This window comes from Muntiacus reevesi, chromosome 13 (genome assembly GCF_963930625.1).
Source record: "Muntiacus reevesi chromosome 13, mMunRee1.1, whole genome shotgun sequence".
NCBI classification, from domain to species: Eukaryota; Metazoa; Chordata; class Mammalia; order Artiodactyla; family Cervidae; genus Muntiacus; species Muntiacus reevesi.
The window spans coordinates 12,036,600-12,060,768 of NC_089261.1; the positions used below are offsets into that span (position 1 = coordinate 12,036,600).

The 24,169-nt window shown below is 46.8% G+C and overlaps 1 protein-coding gene across 2 annotated transcripts in view; it reads left to right on the forward strand.

Annotated features, from left to right (window-relative positions):
* The window catches only part of RPH3A (rabphilin 3A), a 59,939-nt gene that overhangs the window by 23,668 nt on the left and 12,102 nt on the right, over window positions 1-24,169 (forward strand). For both annotated transcript variants that reach the window (XM_065904740.1, XM_065904739.1), the window contains 10 exons: window positions 6,508-6,637; window positions 8,165-8,251; window positions 8,395-8,566; window positions 10,552-10,590; window positions 10,689-10,841; window positions 12,592-12,678; window positions 16,189-16,251; window positions 18,163-18,402; window positions 20,607-20,686; window positions 23,805-23,879. In XM_065904740.1, the coding sequence (XP_065760812.1) occupies window positions 6,508-6,637; window positions 8,165-8,251; window positions 8,395-8,566; window positions 10,552-10,590; window positions 10,689-10,841; window positions 12,592-12,678; window positions 16,189-16,251; window positions 18,163-18,402; window positions 20,607-20,686; window positions 23,805-23,879 (1,126 nt within the window). The remainder of the gene's footprint in view (window positions 1-6,507; window positions 6,638-8,164; window positions 8,252-8,394; window positions 8,567-10,551; window positions 10,591-10,688; window positions 10,842-12,591; window positions 12,679-16,188; window positions 16,252-18,162; window positions 18,403-20,606; window positions 20,687-23,804; window positions 23,880-24,169) is intronic.

Sequence of the window (24,169 nt, forward strand, 5' to 3'; positions counted from 1 at the left end):
TCAAATATGTTGCATTACCTTTAATCCCTACTGTGTCCTCTCAGAGTGACAGACTACTGTCTTTACTTCACAGATGAGATTACTGAAGTTCAGAGAGGTTAAGTCACTTGCCCAGGGGCACACAGTCTTTTCATGGCCAAACCAAACTCTGAACTTGAATCTCTCTTTCCACATTATCTTATTGCCTTTCAAAGGTGCAGGTAGGCAATTGACAAATGACTTCATAGCTTCAGGGAAGTCAATAATTTACAGGGTGTCTCATATATTCACTCAGGTTAAAAGATTCACTGTCACACACTTCTTCCTATAGTGGGGCAGTTCACCCTTCACTGTCCCCTGTGGGCCTCAGCATCATATTCTCTCAACCCTACTTTCCATGACAAGAAAGGGCAGGTGCAGGAGTTAGAAAGAGCCCCAACTGTAAGCACTGAAAAGAAACAAAGGCTTCATTCTTCCAAAGCCGGTAACAGCATCTGAGTAGCTAGACCCAGCCTCCAGTCCCATCTCGGCCACCTGCTGGCTGTGAGCCCTTGGTAAGTGACTTCCTGTCTGTGTGCCTTGATCCCGCCCCCTGTAAGATGGAGTGAATAATAGAACTGACCTCACAGGTTGTATGGCTTAAGGAAAACAATGTGCAAGGAATGCTTAGCACAGCACCAGAAAACTGTTTCTATTATTGGGTTTAAATGACCCAGTTCCTTGCCTGGCTGACCACATTAGCCCAGCAGAGCCCTCTGGCTTTCTCTCTTAGCTCCAGCCCTGACCCGGGGTGACCCCGTTCCCCAAAGTGCTGGGGTCCAGACAAGAATCCCATTGACCAATCCATCAGGGAGAGAGAGTAGGATCAACAGCTCCCCAGGTAGTGATGGTAATAAACAGCAGTAGAAATTACTGAGTCACACTGCATGCCAGCAGCATGGCTTCTTGACGAAGGGACTTAGTCATTTAAGGACAGGTTCCCGAGAGACCTTGGCATTGGAGTCTCAGACCAGCCCCCTTCAGAGCAGCCATGTTCGCAGTCTAGATGACCCAATCTAGACTTCAGGAAATGCCAAGTCTAATAAACCTAAAGGTAGCACTTGGCAATTAGGGTGATGGGGAAAGCAGCATGACTCTGGAATTAATGGTATGTGTACATGAGAGAGAGAAAGAGACAACACGACGCACTTTCTCACTTCGCTGTGTCTTACAAACCATTGTGCAATCATGCTCCATCATGGCTTTAAAGGCAGCTCTTTGTCTCCACACAATCAGTGATGGAAGACCAGCTTTTCGTCATTTTCCTCACCAATTCAGGGACCAGCACGTAAAGCCAACACATCTTCCCAGGCAGGGTGTTCTCAGGTCTGCAGCTCACCCTGTTAAACCTACTTTCTGGAGCAGTTGTACATCCATTAGGCTTCTTTTTCAACATTCATCAAGATGTTGCAGCAATGCTGGTTTGAAAGCTCTAAAGCAGTTGCCTGAATGTTTCTGGGGCCAATTTGGACTTTTTGGAGGGAGCCTGAGCTCAACAAACAAGCACTGTCAGATCTCCAGTTGACTGGTATCCTTGTCTGCAGAAGGCAGCCAACTAGGGCTAGGCTCCTTGCAAAAGCAGAGTGTGTACAGCTGTGTGTGTGTGTGAAAGCATGCTCTGTATGCGGGTGACAATCACACCCGTGTTCCTGTGTGGTTGTATGTGCCATCTGTGTGTGTGTTTAGAGATGGGCACATGAGTCCTGTCAGTTTCTAGTCACGGCAGCCCCTTTAAAAGCTTCAGAAAGATGGATTTCATGTGCAGATTTTAGCACCCTGGTTACACAGGGAAAAAAATGTGAGCATAGGGAGCTATTAAAGCCACAAATTTCCAGAAGAAATAATTAGCAGCAGCCACGACTGAGTAGTTACCGTGTTCCGGGCACTTTACAAAACACTCTCGTTTTATCTTTGAAACAATTCCAGGAAGCAAGGACTTTGTTTTTGTTAAATTTACAGATGGAAAACAGAGGCTCAGAAGGGTTATGTAACTTTCTTGAAGTCTCAGAGCCATGAAATCGCAAAGTCCAAATGTGCACCCAAGCAAGGTGCACAGAATGGACACCCCACCCCCTGCATCATAAGTGACTCGCATTTCTGTATTCTGAAAGTGTGTGTGTGTGTGCAAGTGTTCATGCGCGTGTGCGTGTGTGGAGAGAGTCTATGTTTTCTTGGGATTGAGTACCCAGAGAAGGTGATCAGAAACTCACAGAGTCCAAAAACTTAATTTGTATGACATCCACAGCCAGGCAGGGAGGAACTGCCCAAACCTTGCTACAGAGAAGAGGACTTGAATCTGATTCAGACATGAACCAGGTGGAAACAGAACTTGCATGCCAGATGGGGCAGGAATATGGGTGTACTGGATAGAATAATGCTACCCTGCAAAGATGTTCACATCCCAACCCCTGGAACCTGTGACTGTATTACCTTCCATGGCCAAAGGGACTTTGCAGGTATGATTAAGAATCTTGAGATACAGAGATTACCCTGGAATAGCCAATATCATCACATGGGTCCTTATAAGAGGGAGGTGGGAGGGTCACAGCAAGATTGGAAAATGCTACACTGCTGGCTTTGAAGATGAAGGGAGGGGCCACAAACCAAGGAATGTGGATGGCTTCTAGAAATTAGAAAAGGCAAGGGAACAGATGTTCTCCTAGAGCTTCCAGAAAGAACGCAGCCCTGCCTGCCAGTGCCTTGACTAAGTGAAACCGTGTCGGGTGTGTAATCTCTAGAACTGTCATGTTGCTGTAAGCCACTAAGTTGTACTTTGTGACAACAGCACTAAGAAGCTAACACAGAGGGACTCCTTGAAGCCAGCTAGCATGCAGTGGCATCTCATGGGCTTCCTGGTAGTGTACACTTTTACCACTGAGTTAGACCCACTGGGGACAATGTTATAGTTTCAAGAGGCGTGATCCAGCCCCACGTGTAGACAAAGTCTGGGGACCTGCCTGCCTCACTCCACCTAGAACCACTTTGGCATTTGAAACTCTCACTGTTCCAAGACTCCAGGGGCTCCATTCATATGTCCAAATATTGTCTCAAAATGGGGGAAGTTGGGTTTCCTCCTCCAAAAGCCCTTTCATGCTTTCCCATCACTGTTAGACTCAAGCCTTTGCAGGGAACGGCCCCTGCCCACCTCTCCAGCCTCATCTTCTGCCGTCCCTCCCAAGCCCTGTTAAGCTCGCACTAACTCCCTTGCACTTGCTGTTCCTTCTTCTTCCAGTGCTTTTCCTCACCCTCTTTATTGGTCCAGCTCCTCTTTATCCTCAGGTCTCACTTCAGTGATCGCTTTCTCTGAGGCCCCATTCTACTTAATGTCCTTTCCTCTGAGTTCTCACAGCTGGGCTTGTCCTTAATTACGATGAGCTTAATTACGATGATCGATGTGGTCATTTAAAACATGTCCGAGTCTCTCACGAGAATGCCAGTCTGTGATGGCAGCCACCTCATCTCTTTTGTTTCCAGTTGTGTCCTCCCTGTCTACTGTCACATAGTCATTTCTCCATAAATATTCGTCACATGAATGAATAGCCCGTCTGCGTCTATTTGGACAGCAAGGTCAGAGCACCTTGGGAATCCACTTCCCACCACCTCCAGGGGTTGTCTGTTGGTGCCCAGAGGAGGAGACCATTAACAAAGCCTTTCTGGTGCCTCCGGAAACATCCTGGGAAATGGGAGATGCCCACCCAACTTCACTGGATAACCATCAGCTCCCCTTAAGCACCCAGCCTTGTGGTGTACAGGCTTCCTGGCTCTGAGGCACAAGTAGGAATCATAGTTAATCAGGCATGTAAAGACATAACTAGAGAGTGACAGCCACTTACAGTGTCCCATTCATTGGGCTCTTGATGTGGAGACATCAGACAGGCAGACACAGCTAGCCTGCCCGAGCGGGTGGGGCTTCTCTCAGTTGGGGCAGGCCCTTCAGTGTCAAAACACAAGGAGATACTGTGATGCCTCAGCCTCAGCATCTGAGGATCCCTGAATGCTGCCCAGGGGAGTAAGCTGGAGGCGCATCTCATCCAACTGCTCACATTATTGTCTGGGGTGAAGGCACTCATTGACTGGATAAGGGGTAGGATTTAAGGCCATGGCTTTTAACCCTTGACTTACATGTTCTCTATCTCCAATAAAATTACATGCTAATCTTATTGTCTCACATAAAGTAGCTCATATTTATTATAGAAAGTTAAGGAAGTATAGAGGAGTTCAGCTAACTGGGTGCTTAAGGGAAGAGGGTAGCACAGGTATTAAAGAAGGGAATAAAAGTTACTCATAATCCCACCACGTGGAAATAATCATTGTGAATATTTCAGTGTGTTTCTTTTCTTTCTTTCTTCTTTTTTTTTTTTTTTTTTTTTTGGCCTAGTGCACACCAGGCAAATGTATTCAGATGAGCATGTTCCAAACCCGGCGTTATATCACGATCACGGTTCTGCATGAATTTGGGGGTTTTCCTCCACTTAACATAATGAGGAGAGCATTTTCTCGTGTGATTTGTCCCACTGCTTCCTTCCCAACTGAAGCATTTCTCAAAATGTGGCCAAAAATTCACCAGCACCAGGATCCCATAGGGAGCTACTCCAAACTACAGACACTTGGAACTCATCCCAGTCCCATAGAATCTGAATGTTGAACACTCTTCTAGGGTAATCTAGATGGACCATCCATTTGCAGAACATACCCCCATATGGTGACTCTCAGCAGGACCACAGGCTGAATACTGGTTTCCGGGTGTAATCAAATCCATAACTGAGAAGTTTTAGAGCTGGAACCCCAGGCGTTGGTTTTGTTTTTGTTTTTTTTTTCCTTTTTTAAAATTCTTTCTGGGTCATTAACATGCATTGAAGGTTACAGGTGTCTTTCATAGTGCACATAGGACTTCCCTGCCAAGACTGGTAACAAGAAATATTCCTTATGGGGTGAAGAAACTGAAATGTTTTATCACCAGGATAAAGACCCATCTATGACTCAGATTTTCCATGACATAATTTGGACTTAGTTTCCTGCAAAGTTTTATTTCCAAATTTACTCTCCTTGGCTATTCAGGCCCTCCCTGTTCAGGCCCTGGCATCTGGGACTGCAGAGAGGTTGTTCGAATGGTCAGGCTACAGGAAACACCCCCACACCTGCCACCCCACTCATCCCTGTCTCTGAGCAGAGAAGGAAGCTCTGCCCAACCCTACTCCACTACCCTTTCTCTTTATTGGTCTGTACTGAATTCACAAATAACAAGGGTCACTATGCTGAGAGATCTGGATAATGATCTTCAATCTGGTTTTCCATGCTGTTTGCTGCCACTGATAGAAGCTAATGAGACACTCCCAGTACAATGCATGTTAATGGGGCCTTTTGGAGTTGACGACTGAATGATGGAAGGAGCAAGCATCTTGGGAGGGACGCGAGAGTGTGGGTTTGCAAGTGGTGGCAAGTGAGCCTTCTAGGTTTCCTGAGTAAAGTATGCTGCAGTTTAGAATTGGGTCGTCTGTCCCATGCTCTCTTCCTGAGCTGGGTTGTCAAAGCTTGACTTGAGGCAGGAGGCCACGAGCGGACTTGATGGAAAGCAAAGATGGTTTCCTGATGCAGAGAACTAGATTCTAGCCCAGGCTTAGTGCGCTCTGTGCTTTGGGACCTCCCCCTTCACCACCATCACCACCACTGAGAGAGTGAGAACAAAATGTAACTACTTTCTGGCTAGATGAATCACTTCATCCTTCTGTGGGTGAAGGGGAAAAAAATATGTGAGAACAAATGTGTGTCCCCCCCCCAAAATATATGTGTGTGTATATATATATATATATGTATATATATATATATATATATGACACTGTGCAATTACCATCCCCTGCCTCCATTAGCTTGCCTCATTGTCTCATAATATTTTGTAATTCTATGGCATTGAAAGGCATCTTCAAATTTGTCTGCTCCAGATAACTTCAAACTGTTTCTTTAAATAGTGGAACCAACTTTCTGAAGGAAATCTAATTCAACAGCTCAAACAAATGAAAGAGATAAACACAGATGTACTCTGGATGAAATGGTGTTTTATAGCTCTCAGTATCACTCCCGCTATACCTCTCCAGTGAGTGGCCCAAGATGTTCTCTGAGGAACCTCTGGGGTGCCATAAAGCACAATTTGACAACGACCAACTTAGCCCAACAGCCTTCCCTTTTGCAGATGAGGAAATTGCAGCCCAGAGAGGCAAAATTCAAGGCTAACATCCAGATTTCTCCACCCTACATTGAGGATTCTTTAGGGGAACAAGATGGCAGCTCAGTTGTTGGGTGTCTTACCCCAACTTCTGAGAAGTCAGAGGCAAAATAGATAGAATCATGTGTGCACCTTGGTACCTACCAGTGATCATCAGATACTCAAGAATATGTGACCCAAAGAAGGTTTAAGGCCACCAGCCAGATATTGAGGGAGATGCTACTGGTCCTGGTCCTGTAAGGTCTGTATAACCCTGACTCTGCTTCCAGGCGCCTGGTGGACCGCCTAGAGAACATGAGGAAGAATGTGGCCGGGGATGGGGTGAACCGCTGCATCCTGTGTGGAGAACAGCTGGGGATGCTGGGCTCCGCCTGTGTGGTGTGTGAGGACTGTAAGAAGGTACCATCTCCCTCCCCTTCTCTGCTTCCCTGTGCATCCCATGCAAAGGGCCTGAGCCTAGGTTCCAGGCTTTTGGGGGTCTTGGGTCTTAGGGATAGAGCTTGGATCCTGAAGGGTAATTGCCAGAATATGATTCCTTCTAGCATGCTCTTGTGCCTGTTCATGGTTCCTCCCCTAGATGTCATGCTGACCCTTCTATCCCTTTGGAGCTCACTCCATACAGGATGACCTTGGGAGAAGGAGGCAGAACATGAACTATGGTTGAACTTACAGGTATTCTTGTTGTGGCTTAGCAAGACATTGGTCATCCTAACGAGCATACTGGGGACTTCCTGGTAATCTAGTGGTTAAGACTCTATGATTGCATCACAGGAGGGTGCAGCTTCAATTCCTGGTTGGGGAACTAAGATCCCATATGGAAAAAAAAAAAAAGGTATGCTGGGCGTATGTCTACATACATGTGTACATGGAAAGCATTCACAGCATGCTCTACCCCGAGTTACAGGACAAGCCATTTTAGAAAGCCCCTCTCCAGCCAAGTTAGGCCAAGTTAGACTTTGGTCTTCTTAAGCATTCACTCTTTTTTTCTTTTTTTAAGATATTTTGACATGTACTATTTTTAAAGTCTTTATTGAATTTGTTACAATTTTGTTTCTGTTTTATGTTTTGGTTTTTTGGCCATGAGACCTGTGGGATCTTAGCTTCCCGACCAGGGATCGAACCCACACCTCCTGCGTTAGAAGATGAGGTCCTAGCCACTGGACTGGCAGGAAAGCCTCAAGCATTCACTCGTGGGGCTTGTACCTTCTCCACCTTGTGCCCTCTGCTCAAGTTGTCTGCACTCAACCATTCCAGGACAGAAACACAACTGTCCTTGGGTCTGTCTGATTCCCAGGAAAGGAATTCAAGGGAACAATCCAGCTTGAGAGATCCATAATATCACCTGACTTCTCCTACTTGGGGTCCCAATTAGCATTTAGAATGGAATATTGGGGAAAGAGTATCTACTCCAAAAAACCTGTCTTCTGTATCCAACTAGATGGCGAGAATTTTGTGACCTATTTGTTTTGACTGGCAGGAAACTCAGCCAAAAGTATAAAGTTCCATCACATAGTCACAGCATCTACTCAGATAACTTTCTTCTTTATAAAGAGTTGAACCTGTAGTCCTAGTCTAGGTTGTCTCTGATTCATTTAGGAAAGAAAGAAGAAATAAAGAAGAAATGGATAAATAGTCTCTCTTAAAATTTTATGTCAACGTTCTCCCTGGTATGGATGCTGAAAACTCAGGCCCCACAGAGACTCTTGGAGAATCTCTGCATTGAAGGCTTGGGAATGACTCCAGTTCTTGTTATCAGAAATCAAGACTCAAATTAGAATTTTATTCTAACTGGCCTTGGTCATGGGAGGCAGGTGAGGAACAAGGGAGAATAGGACTTCATTGCCACCCTTCCCAGCCACTTCTGATTACCAGCAGCTCTGAACCTGACATATCTTGAGTGTGTGCTTGGCTCTGTTTTGTCCCCAGAATGTCTGCACCAAGTGTGGGGTGGAGACCTCCAACAACCGCCCACACCCTGTGTGGCTCTGCAAAATCTGCATCGAGCAGAGAGAGGTGAGTGGACGGGTCCCTTTCAGCTCCTGGAGCCTGTGTCAGTGCTCTGAGGGCAGGGAGCAAAGTGGAAAATTAGCATTCATCAAGATGGGAGCAGTAGTGCTCAGCTGCCCTGTCTTCATCTTCTACCTCTCCTCCTCCAGGTGTGGAAGCGCTCTGGAGCATGGTTCTTCAAGGGCTTCCCCAAACAGGTCCTCCCACAGCCTATGCCCATAAAGAAGACCAAGCCCCAGCAGCCAGTCAGTGAGCCTATGCCCACTGCCCCTGAGCAGCCCACTCCTGAGCCCAAGCACCCTGCCCGGGCTCCTCCTCGAGGTAGGAAAATACGGCCTCTTCTTTCAGGACCAAGGACAGGTCTTAACTAACTGGTCTACCTGGAGGATGTCCTGACATCATATCTGTGTTTCTGCCCAGCTGGTGGACAGCCAGCCAGCCTCTGGGCTTCAGTCTAGAACTCCTATGTCCCCTTCACAACTCAACCATGAGCCCTTATCAAGAGGGTAGCACAGGGAACTCTCCAGCAATGTCAAGCTGCCAAAAGGCTTTGTTGTCATCCCTGATGGAGTATTTAGAGGTACAACAGAGGTGAAAGTCAAAATTAGGAACTGAGAAAGACTCCCAGCACCAAAATACACACTGGAGTCTGCAGGGCAGGGGATTGGAGGCTTGCTGAAAAGCCCTTATTTTCTCCTGATATTTCTTATATCAATCGCCAGCAAATCTGAAACTGGACTAATTAAAAGTGAAAGATGAATAAAAAGGAAATTGGCAAAAAGAAAATTACTGCTACTATGGATATTATCACTATTATCTATTATTATTAATTATTAAAATGATAATAAAAAGTGAAAAACAGTAAAAAGAAAAAATGTAACCTCAATAGAACACATTTTAATTTAATAAGGCCACTAAGACTGACCACATAAAACTCTTGCAGTACTTTTGATTAACAAAGTGATAAAAACTGGTCTGAATGACAATTCTGGAGTTGAGCGCAGGCAGTACTTCTGAAAGGAAAGTTATAGTTGAAGGTTGCAAAAATTGAGGTGCCCACTCACAGCTTCTCAAGGCACCCAGTAGCATGTCTGACCCTCAAAAGGCCCTCAACAAATACTTTCATCCTAGCAAGTTGCGAGCAATTTCTGCTCCTTGCAGAGACTCACCAAACTGTCAACATACTCTATATCCCTGAGGAGCCCTGGGTTTCCATCACTAGAGCATCTTTCTTCCTGGTTAAGCATTACTGCATCTCATTTGATAAGACTGCCTAGCAAAACTGTCAACATCTTGAACATCTGAGGCCAGGAATACTTGAATTTGAATTCCAGCTTTGCAACCTACAAGTTGTGTGAGCTTGGATGAGTATTCTAATTTCTCTGAAACTCTTTCCTCATCTATAAAATGAGGTTAATAACTCATGGGGTTATTTTGAAGATTAAATGAGATGCTACAGGCATGACTCATTTTATTGCACCTTGCTTTATTGCACTTCACAGTAACTGCAGTTTTTCACACAAAAATATGATCTGTGATCAGTGGTCTTTGATGTTACCATGGCAATTGTTTTGGCATTTTTTAAGCAATGAAATGCTTTTAAATTAAGGCATGTACATTTTTTAAGACATAATGATATTTCACACATAATAGATTTAGAATTATGCCCATGATATGAGGTTTCAATATTCTTTTAACAAGCAATTACTGAACACCTAGTGAGTTCCAGGCTCTGTTCTACACCCTAGGGAGTCAGTGAATAAAGCAGATAAAATCCGTGCTCTCATGCAATTAAAGTTTAGTGGGACAAACAGATGCTCAACAAACAGCAAATGCAAATACAATAAACATCAGGTAGTGATAGGTGCCTGGAAGAGAAGTGAAACACATAGAGGGGGTAGAAGCTTCATGTTGGGCAGAATGGTCAGAGAAGGGCTGTCTGAAGAGATGATATTTGGGAGAAACTGTCCAAGGTGCTTCAAAGTGCACATAGAATCTTTGAGAATATCGCTTGCAAAGGGCTTGAGGTTGGAGCATGCCTGATGAATCCTGGGGAAAATCAAAGTAAGTGAACAAAGTACATTCTAGAAACAATACAGAGCTGATGATCCCAATTCATTTGCAAAGGAAATAATGTGATATTGTAAGCAGTTTCTACATTAGAGGGGAAATTGGGAGAGGAAATTTTTAATTTCTTTTTAAGCTCTTAGGAATGGTGGACAGACCCTTTTGTGAGCTCCTTAAGTGATGTCTCTTCAAAAACATCAAATACATACCCCTCATCAATTTTTTCTCTTTCTCTGCAGGTGACACTGAAGACAGGAAGGGCCCAGGTCAGAAGACAGGTGGGTTCCGCCGACTCTGTCTTCTACTCTGGGGACAGGAGTCCTTTCCCCCATTCCTCCGGTGCCTTTTCTGGATTCGATTCATGTTTTCCTTCCAGGCCCTGACATGACCTCTGCTCCTGGGCGAGGAAGCTACGGGCCTCCTGTGCGCAGGGCCTCTGAGGCACGAATGAGCTCCTCTGGCCGGGGCTCAGACACCTGGGACCAGAGCCATGGCACAGCTGCTGGGGACCCCAGCCAGAGCCCAGCAGGTGAGAGAGATGGGCAAATCCAGACAGGCTTCCTGGAGGAGGAGAACCAAAGGAATGGGGAGGACAGTGTTTTATCCATTTATTCGTTGGCCATTGGTAGACATTCAGTGAACACTTGTTGAATGAGTGAGTGAGTCAATAGATGGATGAACAAGAACCAAAATGAACAAGCAAACAAGCTGTGTTAATACAGGACCCTGGGACAAGACCTGGGGATTAGTTAGTCCCAGCCAGAGGTGGCCAAGTACTTTCTGTTCTGAGCATTCAAGCATCTCTCCTGTGAAAGAGGTTTCAATTCACTACTTACCTGGTGGTCCCGAGGTTAGGACTCAACACTTTCCACTGCAGGGAGCATGAGTTTGATCCATGGTCAGGGAACTAAGATCCCACAAGCCACTCAGCATGGCCAAAAAAAAAAAAAAAAAAAAAATCAGGATTTCCCTAGTGGTCCAGTGTTTAAGACTCCATGCTTCCAACTCAGGGGACATGGGTTTAATCCCTGGTTGGAGAACAAGGATCCCACATGCCACAGGTTGCAGCCAAAAAAAAGGATTTACTATAAATATAAAGCCTACACATTTTTATTTCTGGAAATAAAAGTTATACATTTTTTAAAAAGATCTAAATTCAGGAAAGGTAGGATCCAGCCCAGCGAGGTGAGAGAGGGAAAGGCATTCTTTCAGGAATGTCTTACCTTCTGGGTACCAGGAGCTGCTATGTGTATCATCTGCATTTGATCCCCCAGCAGCTATGCAAGAGGCAGTAGAACCTAACAGTCTCAGGTAGAATCCAGAGATCAAACACCTGAGTTCAAACCTGTCTTTGCTACTAACCAGCCAGGAGACACTAGGTAAGCTTCTTAACTCCTCTGTGCCTCAGTTTACCCGTTTGTAAAATGAAGCTCATAAAGCACCCACCTCACAGGATATGAAATTAAATAAGTTCTTATAAATAAACATCAGCCCTTTGTTATCAAGTGGGTAGAGTTATTGCCTGCATGAAGCATCTGAGGTTCAGAGAGGGTGAGTGACCAGCCCAAAAACACACAGCTTATAAAAGAAAAATCTGGGATGCAAAACTACGTCCTCATGAGGATAAGAACAGTCTTTCAGGAGTTCCGCAGACATCCAGGGGTTAAGACTCAGTGCTTCCACTGTAGGAGGGGCACGGGTTCGATCACTGGTTTGGGAACTAAGATCTCATATGCCACAAGGTGTGACCAAAAGAGAAATCTGCTTGATACAAGTACCAAAATAAATTCCAAATTGATTTTTAAAAATAAAACAGCTTTTCAATAATAAATTATCAACATCTACCAGATGTTGAGTGTTTACTATATGCCAGGCACTGTTCTGAGCACTTTACATGTATCGTATCATTATGTCTCCACCACAGCCTGTGAGCTAGGCACTGTTATCCCCATTTGACAGATGAGGAGACTGAGGCCCAGAGAGGACAGGTCATTTGTGCAAAGTCATAGATGTTGGGAGCAACATTATAGAACCTGGACTTTTCAATACCCACGTTGCTGCTGTGACTTGCTCAGGGGGATCTAAGTATTGACAAGAGAACACACTGAGGGGAGGAGAAGAGAGTCTGAAAGAGCGGAGAATGTCAGGAAGCTGCGTCCAGTTCATACCCAGAGGACTGTACCTTCTGCTAGCTCACCAGTCCCAAGCTTCTTCCTGCTTTGACTGCATGTGTGTGTGCATGTCTGTGTGTGTGTGACACTCTTTCCTTTCCCCTGCAGGTTTGAGACGGGCCAACTCAGTCCAGGCTTCTAGACCTGCCCCAGCCTCAATGCAGAGCCCGACACCTCCCCAGCCTGGGCAACCAGGTACTTGACACCCACTTGCCCGCCCAGGTCGTCAGTCAGCTGTGACCCCAATACCTCCCACCCTTGCTTGCAGAATCTGCTGGGCTTTTTGCAAAGCTGCAGCCACTGCCAAACCCTAAACTCTTCCAAGACCCTTAGAATGAGTACTACTCCAGGCTGGGAGCCCAGCAGGGGTGGAAGGGGGTGGGTAGTGTCATATCCACCCAAATGCAAAAAGTGACAGTATTTCATCCCCCAGTGTGTCCCACCTTCCAGTATTGTCAGTCCACTCTCACAATTCTCACCACATACGTCTACCATCTGCCCTCTTATTTCCTTAATATTTTCTTCAAATTGACCTCCTTTAAAAACATAACTGAGCGAACTTGTTATCATAAACTCTCTCTCAAGGAAAATTTAAGGACCTTGGACTTTAATGAAAAGGCAAATGTTCTCAGACAGGTATGTGAGATTCAGGAAGAAATAGTGGGCAAGAGATTAGTAATATAAGAAAATTTGAGCACATGTGGCTTGTATAAAAGAATGGAAATAATTCCTAATAGGTGCATTTAAAAAGCTGTTAATTTAGGTACTTCCCTGATGGTCCAATGGCTAAGACTCCATGCTCCCAATGCAGGGGACCTGGGTTCAATCCCTGGTCAGGGAACTAGATCCCACATGACACAGTTAAGGACCCTGCAACAAAGACCGAAGATCCCACATGCTGCAACTAAGACCTGGTGCAGCCAAATAATAAATAAATAAAATATTTTAAAAATTTTGTTATTTTAAAAGAAACCTATAATAAAGGGAAACCAGTATTCCATACCAGAAAAAAAGAGAGTGTATTATTGATAGTTTGCTGGGGCAGTCATGAATATTCATTGAAAGGACTGGTGCTGAAGCTGAAGCTCCAATACTTTGGCCACCTGTTGTGAAGAGCCAACTCATTGGAAAAGACCCTGATGCTGGGAAAGATTGAAGGCTGGAGGAGAAGGGGACGACAGAGGATGAGATGATTGGATGGTTTCCCCCACTAAATGGACATGAATTTGAACAAACTCAAGGAGATAGTGAAGGACAGGGAGGCCTGACGTGCTGCAGTCCATGGAGTCTCGAAGAATCAGACACAACTTAGCGACTAAACAGCACAAAGGACAATCATAACAAATATCATAAGCTGGGTGGCTTAGAATAAAAGGGATGTATTGTGTCACAGTTCTAGAGGCCAAAAGTCCAAAATCAAGGTGTTGCCAGGGTTGGTTCCTTCCATGAACTGTGAGGGAGAATGTGTCCCAGCCTCTCCCCTCGCTTCTGGGAGCCTCAGGCATTCCTTGGCTTGTAGAGGTATCTTCACATCATCCTCCTTCCATGCTTGGGTCCTGTGTGTCCAAATTTCCCCTCGTTTTAAGGGCATAGTCATATCGGATTAGGGCCTACCCTAATGACTGCGTCTTAACTTGGTCATCTGGAAAGATCCTCTTCCTAAGTATTCACATTCACAGTGACTGAGAATTTGGACTTGAACATCTTTGGGGTAACACAATTCAACCTATTGTAGAAGCTATTATAAAAAGTAGTTTACTGGGTCTTCTGTGGTGGTGTAGTGGTTAGGAGTCTGCCTGCCAATGCAGGGGGACATGAGTTTGATCCCTATTCTGGGAAGATCCCACTTGTCATGGGGCAAATAAATCGATGTACAACAACTACAGAGCCTGTGTGCCTAGAACCTGTGCTCTGCAACAAGAGACACCTGGACAATGAGAAGCCTGTGTACTGCAATGAAGAGTAGCCCCCACTCACCACAACTAGAGAAAGCTCTCACACAGCAACAAAGACCTAGAGCAGTCAAAAATAAACAAATAAATAAATCTTTATTTTTTTTTTCTTTTCCATTTATTTTTATTCGTTGGAGGCTAATTACTTTACAATATTGTAGTGGTTTTTGCCATACATTGACATGAATCAGCCATGGATTTACATGTGTTCCCCATCCCGATCCCCCCTCCCGCCTCCCTCTCCATCCCATCCCTCTGGGTCTTCCCAGTGCACCAGCCCTGAGCACCCGTCTCATGCATCCAACCTGGGCTGGTGGTCTGTTTCACCCTTGATAGTATACTTGTTTCAATGCTATTCTCTCTGAACATCCCACCCTCGCCTTCTCCCTCAGAGTCTAGAAGTCTGTTCTGTACATCTATTCTCTTTTCTGTTTTGCATATAGGGTTATCGTTACCATCTTTTAAAATTCCATATATATGCATTAGTATACTGTATTGGTCTTTATCTTTCTGGCTTACTTCACTCTGTATAATGGGCTCCAGTTTCATCCATCTCATTAGAACTGATTCAAATGAATTCTTTTTAACGGCTGAGTAATATTCCATAGTGTATATGTACCACAGCTTCCTTATCCATTCGTCTCCTGATGGGCATCTAGGTTGCTTCCATGTCCTGGCTATTATAAACAGTGCTGCGATGAACATTGGGGTACACGTGTCTCTTTCAGATCTGGTTTCCTTGGTGTGTATGCCCAGGAGTGGGATTGCTGGGTCATATGGCAGTTCTATTTCCAGCTTTTTAAGGAATCTCCTACACTGTTTTCCATAGTGGCTGTACTAGTTTGCATTCCCACCAACAGTGTAGGAGGGTTCCCTTTTCTCCACACCCTCTCCAGCATTTATTGCTTGTAGACTTTTGGATAGCAGCCATTCTGACTGGCATGTAATGGTACCTCATTGAGGTTTCGATTTGCATTTCTCTGATAATGAGTGATGTTGAGCATCTTTTCATGTGTTTGTTAGCCATCTGTATGTCTTCTTTGGAGAAATGTCTGTTTAGATCTTTGACCCATAAATCTTTAAAAGGTTAATGTATTGAAGATAAAACAGTGCAGTGATATTCTCAGTACCCTGGCCTGCTGAAGGTTTGGAGCCTGAGGCCTGTCCTCTTTTGCTTTTTCAGAAGGGACACTTATAAAGGTTAGAGATGTGTGAAAGAAAAGTAGCACCTCAGTAAGACTTTTCCCATGATGGGATCAGTATCAAACCAATGGATCCCAGAATGACTTTCTCACTGTGTCATTGAATGTTATTTTTATTTCATGCCCCAAACCTGTGGCTCTCTCCCACATCCTAAGCTTTGGAAATGTAGAGAATCCTCTGGACTGGTAATAACACTATAATAATGGTGGACACAAAGCGTGGACTCGCCTGTTACCTTGCCAAGTGATTCTTATTCCATTAGCTCGTTGACCTCATAACAGCCAGCAAAATGTGAAGAGCAGGTATCACCAGCCCCACTTCACAGAGGGGGAGGAAGCTGAGATTCAGGAAGGAAGGACTGGGGCTTGAAGTCAGGCCTCTCCAACCCCAGGACCCCCCCAGTGGGACTGTTCCTGCACCCCTGGATACCTCTGCACATCATCCACTACCCCTGGGCCTGTGTCTGCCCTGTGAAATGAGGGGGGCTTGGGGCAAACACTCAATGCTGCCTTCTCTGTTCCAAACTTCTTTCTCTCTTTGCCCCACTCAGGGCCCCCAGGAGGCAGCAGACCCAGTCCGGGGCCGACGGGACGCTTTCCAGATCAGAGACCAGGCAAGTGTTCACTTCTTTCTGTGCCTGTGTGGGTGACCAGCTCTCTTTCACTAACTGGGAGAGAGAGAGTGACAGAGACAAGAGATAGAGAGACAGAGGCAGACGGAGAGAGAGAGCAGGGGCTACCAGACGTTGGCCCATTCTGCTTCCTGAGACCTAGCTGATGATCTCTAAGGGATCCCCCTAATTCTAAAACTCTAGAGAGTCCGTACTAACATTAGATGGACAGAAAATGACAATACATACAGTGGTTAAGAGCCCAGGCTGCCTGGATTCAAATCACTGCTTCTTCACTTCCCAACTGTGTGACCCTAGGTAAGTCACTTAACGTCCCTGAGCCTCAGTTTCCTCATCTCTAAAATGAGAATAACACAAAGACCTACCTCATAGAGTTGTTGTGAGGATTAAGTAAACTGATACATAGAAACCTTAGCACGTGGCCTCTGCCCATCACCTGCTGCCCCTGGACCAGTGTCTACACCTGTGAAATGGAGGCAGGGCGGTGCTTGGGGCAAAACACTCAAATGATGTCGCCTTCTCTGTTCCAAACTTCTTTCTTTCTTTGCCAAGATCACTACAAGTGACAGTAATTATTACATGATGTATATGTAACAACCCCAGTCACTACAGCGTATTCACTGCTTGCTCATGCACCAGTTACTGTGCGATGTGCTCAGTTCCTCAGTCGTGTCTGACACTTTGTGACCCCATGGACTGTAACCCACCAGGCCCCTCTGTCCATGGGATTTCCCAGGCAAGAATACTGGAGTAGGTTGCCATTTCCTCCTCCAGGGGACCTTCCCGACTCAGGGATCGAACCCATGTCTCCTGCATCTCCTGCATTGGCAGGTGGATTCTTTACCACTGAGCCTCCTGTGCATATATTAGAAAAAAAAAGTTTAAATAATAGCTATTACTTTGTCAACAAAGGTCCGTCTAGTCAAGGCTACAGTTTTCTCAGTAGTCCTGTATGGATGTGAGAGTTGGACTAAAGAAAGCTGAGTACTGGAGAATTGATGCTTTTGAACTATGGTGTTGGAGAAGACTCTTGAGAGTCCCTTGGACTGCAAGCAGATCCAACCAGTTCATCCTAAAGGAAATCAGTCCTGAATATTCATTGGAAGGACTGATGCTGAAGCTGAAGCTGCAATACTTTGGCCACCTGATGCAAAGAACTGACACATTGGAAAAGACTCTGATGCTGGGGAAAATTGAAGGCAGGAGGAGAAGGGGACGACAGAGGATGAGATGGTTGGATGGCATCACTGACTCAATGGACATGAGTTTGAGCAAGCTCCAGGGGCTGGTGATGGACTGGGAAGCCTGGTGTGCTGTGGTTCATGGGGTCGCAAAGAGTCAGACACGACTGAGCAACTGAACTGAACTGAACTATTCGAGCATGTTCAGGTCTTAAAATTCACCATTTTGGGGATGAGGAAACTAAGGCTCAGAGACAAGTCACTTGCTCCAGGACACACAGCTGAGATTCAAACTCAGGCTGCCTGGCTTCAGAGCCCACACCAGTGAGCGTTCTCAGTGAGGTCTGTTTTGCCTCCATTTGAATCAGCCCATGGGTCTTATTATAAAATATAGATTCCAAGGCCCCATCACAGGGTCTTTAGATTCTAGCTGGGGCCCAGGAACCTGCATTTTTGCAAACCTTCCTTGAGTGGTTTTGACAAAGGCGACATTCTGAGATCTGGAGAACAGCACAGTGTGCCCCACCACCATCCAAGGGAAGTGACAGTCCCCCCATTGCAGAGCAGTGGGTGATTCTGGTGCAAAGCTTGACAAGCACCTGGTTCGTTGGTGCTCATCACTCGCAGTAACACTGCAGCAGTTGTCATCACTAGAGTTCCAACACAGGGACTCAGCAGCCTCTTTCTCACCCTCTCCCCATCTCCCCTGCAGAGGTGGCTCCCAGTGACCCTGACTATCCAGGGGCTGCCGCCCCACCCCGGGAGGAGAGAACCGGGGGAGTCGGAGGCTACTCGGCAGCTGGAACCAGGGAGGACCGAGCGGGCCACCCCCCGGGCCCCTATTCCCAGGCCTCTGCGGCTGCTCCCCAGCCAGTGGTGGCCCCGGCCCGTCAGCCCCCACCCCCTGAGGAGGACGAGGAGGAAGCCAACAGCTACGATTCAGATGAAGCAAGTAGGTGACTTGTAACAGAGGGGTGGCCGAAAAAGTCCCTTCAGTGGTCGCGCCCTGGGAAACAGGAATGGGTCTGGGGACAGCCCTGTATACCCCAGCCCCCCATAAACATATTAGCCAAGTTATAAAAATACAAATTTGTGTTACTAAATTCACTATATGACATCAGCTTTCTGAAATATAGGTGCTATGTGGTTCTTCATCATTGTAAAACACACATAACATCAATGTTACCTTTTACATCATTTTTTATGAGTACAATTCAACTACATTCACAATGTTCTACTGGGTGATTTCATAGAATCATCATATGACCCAGCAATTCCACTCCTAGGTGTATACAAAGAGGCGTGTGTTTTAATAGTTTCCCAAACTCTTCAGTGTGTCTTTCAAAAGTCATTTTTTTAACCATGATTTAAATTTTATGGTATTTCCTCTTGCATCCATCCACTCAATGATTTATAAAGTGTCGACTCTATGCTTCTGTCACTCAGAACCTGAGTCCCAAGGGGACACACACACACACACCTCCCCGCCCAGCGGCACTTCTGGGTGTGGCTGGGCGCTGTAGGGGAGACCTGGGGTGGCCTTTGTGAGCTGGAAGGAAGCACAGATAGGTCGTGTCTGGACCTGATTCACGTTGTGGGGTTGGAGGGACTTTCCAAGAGCTGCTGGTCAGACCGGGAGACTGGACCTGCTCCGAAGAAATGGACCAATGACTGTAATCGGTGGAATGGCTTTGGCCCTTCATGTTATCTCTTCTCATTGTAAAAAGGGGAGTGAATACTCCTCCCATGCAGGGATGAGGGGAGGGTAAACTGAGTTACCTCCTGAGAAAGGGCATCGAAAACGAGAAGTCATTTTATATAGTAGAAAACACACACAAGACGTTTTGTATGGTACCAAGTACAAGTACAGGGGAAACTGAGGTACCTCGTGAGAAAGGGCATCAAAACCAAAGATCATTTTATATAGTACAAACACACGTGAAGAAGTATTATTACGCAACATGCGCATCAGAAGTAATGATAGTAATAGTCAACACTTGCTGAGCACTTATCTTGTGCCAGGCACTTTTCTAAGTGTGTTATATGCATGTACTCACTCTAACTATCCCAGTGAGTCTAGGAATAGTCGCTTTTCTTATTCCGATTTCACAGATAGGGAGATGGAGTCTCAGAGAGGTTCAAGGGCTTGTCCTAGTTCACATGGCCAGTGAGTAAGAGGGGCCGACGGTCAGTCTCAATGCTGCAGCAGATCGGAGGCCAGACCTGAAGGAAATATCAGCTGTCCTGTCTCCAAGGCTCGGGGGAAAGGAGTCTGAGCTGTCAGCCACAGGCTGCTTCTGCTCTGGAAAGGCACCATGTCTATCCCACCAGAGCGGTGACCACTGCTCCTTCCATCCACCTGAAGTGTCTCTTCACTGACCTGCCAAGCCTAGAATATCCCTCCCAGCCTATGTATATCCCTAACAGGAGCTGTCCTTGATGATTTATAACAAGCCTGTCTCTGTATTTGGCTCCCTCCCTCACTCATCTCTGTATTGACAAGTATTTATTGAGCACCAACTAGGTGCTCCTAAACTATCATAAGTGCTAAGTATACCATGGCCAAAACAAAAAAAAAAATGACAGACAAGATGGCTGGTCTAATGCAACTAGCATTCTAGTGGAAAGACACATAATGTACCAATGAGTTGATTTCAAATAGAGATAGAGCATGGTGAAGGAAATAAAATAGGGTGAATGACCAGGAAGGTAGCTGCTTTAGATGGAGCAATCAGAGAGGGCTTCTCTAAGGGGGTGGCATTTAATTTAAACTGAGAAGTGGATAATGGGAAGTCACCAGACACATGAGGATCTAGAGGAAGTGCATTCTAGACACAGGCAACAGCAAACGCTAAGGCTCGTTTATTCCTTCAGCAAGTCAGTGAGTGCCAGCCGTGTGCCCAGTGGGGACATAGCAGGGAACAAGGCGGTCACAGCCTTACCTCATGGCTCTCAACCTCGCAGATAGAAGTCATTGACTAGTGCCGAGGGCTCCAGGGAAGAGGAGGGTCTCTGAGGATGAGGAGTCCAGATAAGTCTTCCTCTCCCCTGGAGGCTCATTGCCTATGCCAGACTGGACACATGGTAAGTGCTCAGGAAATGTTTGTTGAATGACTGAACGAGTGTCTTCTTGGTACCTGCCTCTGTCCTCTTCAGCCACCCTGGGTGCCCTGGAGTTCAGCCTTCTCTATGACCAGGACAACAGCTCCCTGCACTGCACCATCATAAAGGCCAAGGTGGGTGAGGGGGCCAAGCTGGGGACCGCTCAGTATGCTCTGGAGTTTCTAGGGGGCTTGGGGAGGGCATGTGTTATCAGGCCTGTCTCCTGTCATGGCCTTGTCTATCTGTGACAGTGACAGTAATGAGATAAGTGCAGGAATTGGCCATGGCTAATTCCTTTAGGGGAGGACTTCCTGTGGGGATGGCCTGGGAGGGGTTTCAGTTAACCGTATCTGCCTCCTGGGGATGAAGGCAACCAAGCTTCAAGGGCAGAGCTGAGACCTGCCCCATCCACAGCCTCTGGAGGGCACCGCAGAGGTGTCACCCGGGAGGCAGTGACAGCTGATCTTGACAGCTGACATGTCACTGAACAGCTCCTTCTACAGATGTGGCTGTCAAGCTGGAGTAGCAGACAGTCAGGGGCCTATTGTTGCAGATCGGGTGCGCTAAGTGACCTCAATAGTGTCTGGCTCTTTGCAGCCCTATGGGCTATGGCCCGACAGGCTCCCCTGTCCATGCGATTTCCCAAGCAAGAATACTGGAGTGGGTTCCCATTTCCTACTCCAGGGGATCTTCCCGACCCAGAGATCAAACCCACATCTCCTGTGGCTCCTGCATTGGCAGGCAGATACTTTACCGCTGAGCCACCTGGGAAGCCCTGTTGTCGCAGATACAAGGACAGTCATCTGGTTTTCTGAGGGGGCAGGAAGGGCAGACCAGGTTGGAAGAGCATCTCTACGCTGCAGGTTCCAGGGGCAGTGAGCCGACTTCACTCTAGCCCCCGAGGAAAGCTGGATGATGCCAGTGCCAACCCCAGGAAGTACTGAAAACTAACCAGGATCTCCCCTGCCCCAAGTCTGGTCTAGAGAGAACAAGCAAGGCTCGGGAACCAGATTTCCTGAGTTCTAACACCAGCTCTACTGCTCCTAGCTGTGGGACTTGGGGGAAGTTACTTAACCTGTCTGTGCCTTGGGGATAACAGTAGAGCCTCTCCCATAAGGGCGATGGTGAGTATTACACAGAAGGGAGCTGGGTATCCCAGTTTGCACAGGTGGTCCCCATTGTGACTGTTGCCTTGCTAAAATAATTAAGAACTCTCCTTCCCACTCCCAAAATGTCCCAGTTTGGATGATCAGTGATGTGGGAAATGCTTAACACAACTTCTAGATCAGCACGCCCAGGTCACTTCTGCAGCAGGTGTTTAGATGCATTTACACCCCACCCCCAATAACACGGTGATGTAAGGCCCTGCATTATCTTGTTTAATTTTCACAGGAACCTCTGAGGAAGAGATTGTTATTAGCCCCATTGTACAGATGGGAAAACTGAGGCTTAGAAAGTTAAAGCCTGAGGCCACTCAATGGTAAGGGATAGAGCTGGATTTGAATCTGGAGGTAATGGCCTCCAGCTTTAGAAATGGGAGAAAGCCACAACATCACAGCCCCCTTGAGACAGGGGCTTAATGACTTAGGGGCTAGGTTGGTAATAGAGACAAGAAAAGCATGTGGAAAGTGTTAGGGAATGGTAGTAACTTTGGTAAACTGGTATGTTTACCAAACCAACATGTTCCAGTTTCAATTTGAAAACCACGACATCTGCTGATTTGCAAACTCACAATCCAAGCAGACATTCCAGAAATGTTTGTTAAATAGCTACTGTGTACCAGGAACTACCCTAATGCTGGAGAATGTTAGAATGAGTGAGAATAGGCTGTGCTCTCATGAACTTTGTTCTGGAAATGGATAAGAAACCATCACCATTGCATCTCCTGAGTATTATTCGGGCTTCCCTGTTGACTCAAGCAGTGAAGAATCCACCTGCAATTCAGGAGACACAGGAAACCCAGGTTCCATCCCTGGGTCAGGAAGATCCCCTGGAGAAGGAAATGACAACCCACTCAAATATTCCTGCTGGGAAATCCCATAGACAGAGGAGCCTGGTGGGCTACAGTCCATGTTGCAGAAGTCGGACATAACTGAGCGGCTGAGCAGTCCTGCACACATGAGCATTGTTCACCCTCTGGGGCTTTCTACAGGTTATTTTGTCCCGTTTAATCTTCACAGCAGACCTATGAGGAAGGTTCCATCGTCATTCCCATTCTGTAGACGGGGAAGTGGAGACCCGGGGAAGTTAAGGGACCTGCTCACGTCACAGAGCCAGGACGGAGTGGAGCCGGGATTTGAACCAGTGTTGTCTTACCCACTAGGCTCCCAGCCAGATTTACCCCGCGCACCCCACTCTGTGGCCTCCTGTCCCCATATAGTACTAACAAGCACTGGTCATACCCAGCTTACGCCAGGACCAGAGCTCAGCCTTCTCAAATGAGCTCCTTTACTCCTCCCAGAATCCCCTGGAGCATTGGCTGTGCTCAGCCCCATTGAACAGGTGGGGAAACTGAGGTTCCCAGAGATCACAGGACATAACACATGGGATTGGAGATTAGTGCTCTAAAAGGAGACCATGGGAGCCCAGAGATAAGACACCCACCCAGCCAGGGCCTAGGGAGTGGACAAAGTGTATCTGAGCCCCAGGAATTTTGGACTTGCTCATAATAACAAGCCCAACTTAACTCCTACCCCAGACAGACTCCTCTCCCTATGGTTGATTTGAGCCCATGTCAGCTCTGAGAGGGACCAGACAGAGACTGTGATCTCCATCACACGGATGAGAAACTGAGGTCTCAGAAGCAGGTGAAGAGGCCAGGGCCAGAACGCAAGCCTGCTCTCCCTAGCCTCTCCTCCTCTCCCACCCATTCTGGGACATGTCCTTCCATCTCAGCAGTAACAGTCCAACCTTGATGGAGCACTTCCTGTGTGCCAGGCACTGTGCCAAACACTTTACAAGTGGGAACGCATTTAGATCTTACCAGCCCATGACACATCCCATTTGGCAGGTGAGGAAAATGATACTCAGAGAGGTTGACACTTGCCTAAGGTCACACAGCCAGTAAGTGACATGACCGGGCTTTAAACCTCATCTGCCTGACTCCAGTGCTCGTTCTGAGCTGCTGCATTTCCTTTCTCTTTCTTCAGAGGAGAGAGCCCACAGGGCGGACCAGTAACTGCACATTGCCTCTGAGAGCTGAGTGCCCAAGCCCTCCCCAGGCCCTCACACCATTGCCTTCTTGTCTTACAGGGACTGAAGCCCATGGATTCTAACGGCTTGGCCGATCCCTACGTTAAGCTGCACCTCCTGCCGGGAGCCAGCAAGGTACCATATGGCCTGGGCCTCTCGGCAAGCTGGGCACATGGGCTCTGGAAAGCACCCAAGGTTCCCAGCTCAGAGCCTAAAATAGCCCCATCTGCCCCCAAGCCCCCTCTTCCCTGATCGGCAAAGTCCTTGCATGGGGTAAGGCATGGGCCAGAACTGTCCTCCTTCAAGAGGCAGGGGCTCTGCTCATTTCTCCAACTCAGAAACCGGGGATCCAGTAGACAAGCAGATGCCCTCATTATGCCCTGACCTGCTCAAATATCTTCAGTGGCTCCCCAGTGCTGACCACG